This window comes from Syngnathoides biaculeatus, chromosome 17 (genome assembly GCF_019802595.1).
Source record: "Syngnathoides biaculeatus isolate LvHL_M chromosome 17, ASM1980259v1, whole genome shotgun sequence".
In the NCBI taxonomy this organism is placed as follows: domain Eukaryota; kingdom Metazoa; phylum Chordata; class Actinopteri; order Syngnathiformes; family Syngnathidae; genus Syngnathoides; species Syngnathoides biaculeatus.
Genome location: NC_084656.1, coordinates 23,779,608 through 23,787,740, shown reverse-complemented (window position 1 = coordinate 23,787,740; position 8,133 = coordinate 23,779,608). Strand labels below are relative to the sequence as shown.

Here is an 8,133-nt window from a genome sequence, read left to right as displayed (position 1 = left end):
GTGAGTCAAGAGTACAAAGTTGGGGTATTTTATATTCATGTATGTTTTGAAACCCATTTTATGGGTCAAAATGGGAGGCGAGCTTCAAGCTGATGGCTGTGGCCTTGTTTGGTCCTCTTGGAACCCCCCCGACGGTACATTACTCAAGACTCCCACTGCCGGTTTCTCAGTTTTTTTTTTTTCCACGAAGAGTCGCGTCCCGGCCGGCTAATCTCAACACCCGCAGCCGAGCCGGTCTCGGCTGGATCCCGGCCTCCCTGTTGCTGCTGAGCTAACAGATGCACTGCCAGTCGAAACGTGAGTTGTTGTTTTGTTTTTTTTTTACCTTGTTAGCAGATCCGGGACCCAAGGCGGGGAGAGACGGTCCAATTGACCCCTCCGTACAAATTGCGTCATCCGCGTCGCTGACCAATCAGAGGCCAGAAATCTGCATAAACCACGCCCCTTGTCGGCATCCGCCATTACCTCTGACAAAGTCGCATGGTCCAGTATAGCTTTTGTTAGCGTTTTATCGCGTATTTGGGTTGTTTAACAATAGATATGGTTAAGAGGTGTAGTCACGGACTTTGTCATAGTGACGACGGGTATCCTGAAAGGCTAGTTGGTGGAGTTCCATTCGTACCCTTTCCAAAACCGAAAACCCAGTACGAAAAGTGTCTTTGATGGATCAAACTTTGTGGAAGACCGCATCATCGACTGAATCCATCTAATATCGATCGGAACAGAAGACCGAGTATGAAAAATGTCTTTGATGGATCAAACTTTGTGGAAGACCACATCATCGACTGAATCCATCTAATATCGATCGGAACAGAAGACCGAGTATGAAAAATGTCTTCAATGGATCAAACTTTGTGGAAGACCACATGATCAACTGAATCCATCAACCGGAACAGATATGTTTGCACAAAGGTAAGTCCTATATTTGATTTTCAATACATGTCTCATAAAAATGGATTAGCAGTTCTTCTCTTGCATAACATAGCTACGTGTGAACGATTGACACACTTGATCTGTGTTGAGCGATACTTTGCGATGATCTGACTGCACAAATGTGTCCCTTTGTTCGCGGCTAATGAGCTAAGCTAAACCGGACTAGCAGTCCTAAAAGCCTTCGAAGCGCACCGAGACACCAAGACCAAAGGAAGGATGTTTGAGGACACTAAAGTAATGATTGTCGTACTCGGTCGGGACTTGCGTAGGTTCGGCACTAATTCAAGAACAATTATTGAGGGGAGCGCGTGACGTCACACAAAGAAAACGAGAGAAACAACTCGGAAATCAAGCCTCGCCTTCTTCGTACGGCGGTTCACCAACGGCTATACAGATACATGTACAGATTCTGCACACAAGTGTGATATGTAACACGAAAATAGGAAACTGTCAAGGACGAATTTGTCTTTGGGTTATAATATATTTTATTACGTGGCTTCTCGGTCTTCCTCTGACTCCGCAAAGACCTCGCGCTAATATCGATGGTTTCTCCGTCGATATGCATGGAAATCCCATTGAAATAGCCCTCGCTGAAATACTTGAAGCCCCGCTGTCTGCTTTTCAACCCTATTTCACTGTTGGCTAAGAATGCGAGTGAGAAATCAGCGGGTAAATCGGACAGTTTGGCTCTAGCCTTTTCTTCCTGCGCCGCCATTAGCACACGTGGGGTGACGTAACTTCAGGGGGCGTGGTTAAGTGCCCTGCACGGAGGGGTCAGTTGTCTTTGCATCAGTCGTGAAGGGAACGCCGCTTGTGCGCTCAAAATCAAAATCAATATGACGCAGCCCATCATTTGGGGCGATCGGGCACACGCGTTCGTTATCGCAGCCCTCATTCGAATGTACAGTTAGGAATGGGAACATTTGCATTTAGTAAGTATATTTGTCCGCAGAGTATTCAAAAGTTTTTAGATTTCCAACAGATACAAAAGATTTGTATTTTCATTTCCGACAAGGAGAATTTTGAATCAGTTTATGAAAGTTTCTATTTGACAAAGCGTCACGACCGCCGGGAAGAAAAAGAACCAAAAAAAAAAAAAAAAAACCGGGTCACAAGAGTTCAACATAATTGGCGGGGAACATGCCGTAGCGGCCGTCGGGGCCGTAACCTCGCCACCAGCCTTCGTCCACCATCTCGATTCCCGTGATGATGTCGTCGGGGTCAAAGGTGATCTCCGTGTCGTCGGCTGAGGACGAAAGACCACAACTGACCACGGGTGACAACCCTTCGAGGGCGCGCGTTGCAAAGTGTTACACACCGGCCTGGTAGTCGTACACGGCCCTGGCGCAGACGTTTTGGCCCGCGACGCCGTCCTCGTCTTTAGCCTACAAAGTGGTGATGGAGTGTGAAAACGGCGGCCGACTCTTCACGGGAACTTTTGCGTGCGGGTAGCGACCGACCGTGTCGGCGTCAAAAAGGCCGCTCCCGCTCACGGGCCGCGGCACCGCGTACTCGTCCTCCGCGCTCGTAGGGAACATGGCGTCGGTGAGCGTCCTCAGACGCGCAGCGCTGGGCGGCGCCTCGTACAGGTCGTCGTCGAACTCGTCCGACCAATCGTCTTCCGCTGCGTACGGGGGAGAGAACCGCGTCTTACTCGGGGGGGGGGGCTGTCGGGCCCGTCGGGCCTTATTCCGCCTGTCCCGTGAAGTCCTTTGCTCCCTTTTGCGTCTCGCTGCCCGCTTCGGGTTTTCCCGGTCGGGAGCCGCCTCCCCGTCCCGCCCCGGTTCGGTCCGGCCTCGTCTTGCCCCGTCCCGACACGTTACACGTCGGCTTAAGCTGTTAGCGGTAACCCACGCACCTGCGGCCCGCCCCCCGGCGGGCGAGGAGGCGGTCGCCGCCGCCCGTGAGAGGAAGACGTCGGTTGAGGTCGTGACGGCGGGAGGCGAGGAGGTCGCGGTCCGGGAGAACGGCGCGCTTTGGCCGACCGACGGTCGGTGAACGGTGGGAAAGTCGAAGGCCGGGAGGGGTTCCCGAGCGGGCGCGGTCTCGGTCCGGGGGGCGGGCGCGACCTCCGAGGCTGGAGACACTTTGTGCTCAGAGGGAGGCCGAAGGCCGTCAAAGGCTCGCTGGGACAAAAATGGACTTTGCGGCTTCCCTAAAGGATCGACGCAAACACACACAAGACAGACAGACATACGGTAGAAATGGGTGTGGGGGCAGTCGCTAGCCAGACACTGAGATGCAAAATTTGGCGAGCACATTTTCTCAAGGGTAAGTTGTCGATCACAGCGCACTTCTTGTCGTAACCCTTTCTTGAAACAACATCTAATCATCGGGCGTCAGTAGAGTGAACCCATTCAAGATGGCCGCGTGGCCCGGACGTCGTCACGTGGTGGAAAACGGCCTATAGCGGGCATACGCGGCGAGGCCTCGACCGGCTGTGCGTCCGCCATATTGCATGTAGCGGGTGAAAACGCCCAAGACAGGAAAGAGCACAGACGGGACTCAGCAGAGCGGTATGGACGCGTGAGGCCTTTATGCCACGGTGGCTCTTACCGACCGCGGGCGCGGCGCCTCGGTCGCCGAACTCCGAAGTCGTCCGGAAGACGTCGCGAGGGTTGAAGGAGCGCTGCGCGATCAGCGCTTTGGCCTCCTGTAGCGGCGCCCCCCCAAAATCTTCATTGAGTAATTGGAGGGTACGAGACCTGTGCGGTGGCTAATCGGCACGCTTGCACTCACGTTGGCGGCCTGCACCGAGGCGGCCGGGGTGAGGCCCCCCGGGCCCGTCTCGGCTTCGTCCCGCACGTTCTGGAAGGCAAACGCCACTCAAATCAATTCTCGTGTGGTTTTGAAGTCGTCGGACTGGACTCACGTGGACTCACCCGTCGCTGTTCTTCTTTCTCTCGCTCTTCTTTTTCTCTTTGCTTCTGCAGAATTCTGACGAAAAAACGGTACAAAGTGTCATTTTCCCGACGCTGCGACCTTTGACCGCCGCGACGTCACCTGTTGCGCTCGATGGCGACGTTCCTCTGCTGTACGCTCTTCTCGCGCGCCTCGGCGTGTTTCTGGTCCAGGTCGCCGCGTTCTTTCTCGGCCGCCCGCCTCTGCAGCTCGGCCTTCCGGGCCTCCGCTCGGCGCCGCTCCTCCTCCTCCCTCTGAACAAACGGCGTCGGCTCATTTCCGTCTCGCTCCGGCGATGATAATGGCAAAGACGCGTCAATATTTGAATGGAGAGGTTTCCGACGACGCCATCTTGTGTGTCATCAAGGTCAGAGAACACGGGTTAAGTACTTTTTTTTTTTTTTTCTCGGTTGGTCTCAGGACTGCGGCGGCGTCATTGGAAACCTACGAAAACGTCTTCACCGGTACGGTTAGTTCGTCCTCAAACCTTCACGGCGTTGATTCTGCTCGACAAGACTCGGTCAAGTTGTAAATGACGGACTTTTATTTGAATTTGAAATTGCTTCGTACGTGTGAACAGCGATATGGTACAAGAATGTTATTTTGAAGCTTTAGACGAGCTGCCGTTAATCGGAAGCGACTGTCGCAAAGTACAAACAACACTGCGACATCCGGCGATTCGTTTCGTCGCGCATCGTGTCGTGGTCCTTTCGCACCTGCTTGACGCTGCTTGACTAGGGAACAACGTTTGTGATGGATTTTGGCCATGTCAATGTAGCCTTGCTTGCCTTTAGGAGATTTTCAACCCACCCACTTGAGGGCGATGGCGCACTTTGGGAAAGTTTGGAAGGCTCAGCGGTCACGTGAGCTTCAACAAATTTACAATGTGTAGATTTCATCTGAAAGGTGAAAGGCAACGTTGAAATGTGGAGCAAATGAGCTGAGTTAATGCACGCAAGTTCTAAATGCGGGAATGGAAAAGCACGCTCTTAAGAGTCGCTCATTGTCTTTCTGTGCTTATTTCTGGAGCCCTTACAGCGTCTTCACATATAAGGAGACTAATAAATAAAGGCCGTGAAGCATCAGTTCGGGAGACCCTCTGTCCATCATTGGGGGGGACATCCTCACAAATAAAAGCAGAGTCATTTTTGAAGACTTTTTCGTCACGCCGCGTCCCTTCTCAGTTAGCGGAGGCGCGCAAGCTATTTGGTGCCGGTTTATTGACGACAACTGTTGAATCAGCCCAAGAAAGAGCGTCATCGTGTCTCGAGCTTTTATTTTGAAGGCAATTTAGGGAAAGGCTGAACGTTCTCCCATTCCAGGAAATAAAAGGTCCACTGACTGGCTCTTATATAATGCAGTGCAGAGTCCAAAGCAAACGTGGCGAAGCAGCATTTAGCTCTTATGCCCCCCCCCCCAAAAAAAAAAAAAAAAAAATGGAAGTTGCCAACAGAAGTGGCGTCAGCCCCAAGTGGGAGTCTTTTCAAACCCACATTACAAAGTCTTTTTCTCGTGCGTTTTCCACTACGTTTTTGCACAATAAGATGTTCTAATTGTACTTTTTCAAATGTTTTTCTTTATTCATTTGAATGCTTTGGATCATGTAACGCGCATCGAGTATGAAATGCGCGTTACAAATGAATTTGCATTCCTACTCACTTTTTTTTTTTTTACAGAAACTGACTGAGCAGGTGGATGAAATTTGGACCAAAACAAAAAATCCAAGCAAACCAAAGCATACGAAGACGGATGTGCCGGAGATGAACAAGAAAGCCCAAAAGTCGTCGCGTATTTGCGCACGCTGGCATCGCGCTTACCTGTTCTCGGGTCCAAAAAGAATCTTTGTCGATTTGTCGAATTTCCTCGGCGGCGTTTGTTTTGCGATAGACCGAAGCCTGAAAGCGAGACGCAACCTTGAGAAAGCCGCAGGGTGGGGTGGGGGGTGCGCGTTCTCCTCACCGCGGCACCTCGCGGGACGTCCGCGGCCCGTGGACTCGCGCTCTCGGCCCGGATGGAGTTGGCTCCCGACGCTTTAGAGACTTTGGACAAAACCACGTCGGGGTCCACGTCGTCCTCGTCGCGAGCGTTGACGGTCACGTGGGCGCCCTGCGGAACGCAGCCACGCGCGTGCCGTGAAGGAGGCGAGGAAGAGCCGAGAGGAAGTGGCGCTCACCTTCAGGAAGTTGGCGACCGTACTCAAGTGATGAGCGCAGAGTCCTTTGTGGGTTTCCTTCACGCCTTCGCCTGTCTGCCGCGCACAACATCAACACGCCAGCAAGCTCAACACTGACGCAACGGCGGCGGCCGCGTCGTGCAAAAAAAAGCCAACGCCGGCTGAATAATACCGGACGATAATTTTTTTTTTTTCTCCGGCGCACACGAAAGCGCCGCCGCCCGCTCGCCCGCTCGCCAATAACACAAACGCGTCTTACCCAGTTGACCAGCACGTATTTGGGCAGGCCCGAGTTGGGTTCCTGCACCCGACAGAAGCCGTACATCACCTTGCCGCTGTTCAGCTCTTCCGCCATCTCCTCCAGACCGCCCCCTACGCACGCAGAGGTCAAAGGTCACCTGACCTCCCCCAACCAGTCCCTTGACCGCGCTCACCTCCTTTTCCCGCCACACGGATGACGTTGCTGTTGCCCTCGTAGGTGAACAAAACCCTGAAAGGCGCACACATCCACGATAGTCGCGCGCACGTGGGATAGTCGTCGGAGTTACCCCACTTGACCGACCAGTTGGTGTCGGAGCGTCCGTCCACCACGTCCCTGTAGGCCGCCATCAGCTCTGCGCCGTTTTTGCTCATGTCGACCGCCATGTTGCCGCTGCCGCGACCAAGACGGAGATGAGGCGGCGGCCTCCCTTCCCGTCCGCGACAGAAAAGCCGGTCCAGTCCGACCGGTTTCCGGAGAACCCGACGGGCCGCATTCTCCCGTTCGGGGCGGGCGTGCCCGACGAATCGGCTTCATGTCTGCTGGTGCCGCCGCTCTTCTGCTCGCACGCAGCTTCCCTCTCCGGCGTACCAACGGCTCGCCGTGTACAATATTGTGACGTAAGTAAGGATGCTGTCACGGCGACCAAAAACAGCCGTTGATCGGAGACTCTAAATTGCCCCCGTGGGTGATGATCTACACGCGCCCTGCCATTGGCTGGCGACCGATTCAGGGTGTACCCCACCTCATGCCCGGTGACAGCTGGGATGGGCTCGGGCACCCCTGTGAGAGGCTCAGAAGATGAGTACTCAAAACATATATTGTAGAAATAGTTGTTCAAAAGATTCCAAATATTATTGTCTGCGATGATATTGCTGGAGAATGAGTTGAGCCGAGTTTGTCGCAATGCATTCTGGGTAGGTCTGCTCACAACAGCCGCTGCCAAAAGCGCGCCAGCCGTCTTCGTCACCCTCGACCGGTCGCCAGACGACCGCAGGGCACGGAGAACCAAACGGGCGCGACGGGCACGCGGCAAGCGTGTTTCGGGGAACAAAACGTCACGCGGGCACTCTGAGAACACGCCAACTCCATACGGGTGGGGTTCGAACCCCGATCCTCCGACCTGGGAGACCGACCCACTCCCGCAATCCACTGTTAAAACACTTACATTAGTGGTCACTGTAAAATATGAATTTAAACCTGTAAAATACTGCTGCACATTTCCCCAAGATTTTGGGGTCATCGGTAAGCCCAGAAAATGGCGGATTTTGCTCCATTCCAATTGACAATCTTGTACTGGATGAATGCACACAACCACTTCTGACACCAAAGTGCAACGAGGACAACACACACGGGAGAATAAATATTCCAACGCTGAGTGGCGGAAATTGGAATTTGCCCAACTTGAAGGTCAAAAAGCGCCAGAAACCCGTGCAAATATCCCAATTTTTGTCCATTGAAGTTGGATGAACGACCAGATGTCAATTGTGAAATCGCGTTCCCGAAAAGTTCCGAGAAACCCAAATGTCGCACCGAGGCCCGGCAGCAGCGACTGCCGGAGAAAAATTCCTTGTGTGTGTGTGTTTTGACACGCTTGGCCAATAAAGCTGATTCGGGAATACTCCGACGTGTCAAAATTAAACCACGTGTATTATTTTTTGTTGTTTTTCATTGCTCTCTTGGAAAAACTTCAGACTGACAGTGCAGCAAAAGGATGAAGATTCACTTCCGTTGAGCGTTGTTCTTTCAAAATAACAGCCGATGTCTCGATTTGAAGCCAGTCCGCTCCCAAGCAGGACAACAAACATGTTTTACTGTCAGCAGGCTGAAATTTGGACAGTTTGCATCTCTGGTGTCAAGAGTGAAA

General features: G+C 52.8%; 1 protein-coding gene across 2 annotated transcripts; it reads right to left on the bottom strand.

Annotated features, from left to right (window-relative positions):
* Positions 1-1,394: 1,394 nt before the first annotated feature.
* On the bottom strand, positions 1,395-7,998 carry LOC133491087 (drebrin-like protein B). Of its 2 annotated transcripts, XM_061801986.1 has the most exons (14): positions 6,570-7,998; positions 6,442-6,497; positions 6,267-6,379; positions 6,008-6,082; positions 5,794-5,940; positions 5,652-5,729; positions 3,937-4,088; positions 3,816-3,870; positions 3,673-3,741; positions 3,490-3,586; positions 2,792-3,088; positions 2,394-2,557; positions 2,252-2,318; positions 1,395-2,179 (listed from the first exon to the last, which is right to left on the bottom strand). In XM_061801986.1, the coding sequence occupies exons 1-14, from the start codon at positions 6,650-6,652 to the stop codon at positions 2,043-2,045; spliced, it is 1,590 nt and encodes a 529-aa protein (XP_061657970.1). In that variant the 5' UTR covers positions 6,653-7,998; the 3' UTR covers positions 1,395-2,042. The 2 variants fall into 2 exon arrangements, with proteins under 2 accessions (XP_061657970.1, XP_061657969.1); XM_061801985.1 differs by having other exon boundaries at positions 6,442-7,998.
* Positions 7,999-8,133: the final 135 nt, after the last annotated feature.

Excerpts from the sequence above, each read along its gene's own strand:
- LOC133491087 (XM_061801985.1), bottom strand. The coding sequence starts at position 6,652 with ATGGCGGTCGACATGAGCAAAAACGGCGCAGAGCTGATGGCGGCCTAC. Across the intron at positions 6,380-6,441 it reads CCGTGTGGCGGGAAAAGGAG|GGGGCGGTCTGGAGGAGATG; the intron begins GTGAGCGCGGTC and ends CTGCGTGCGTAG. Across the intron at positions 4,089-5,651 it reads CTTTTTGGACCCGAGAACAG|AGGGAGGAGGAGGAGCGGCG; the intron begins GTAAGCGCGATG and ends CCGTTTGTTCAG.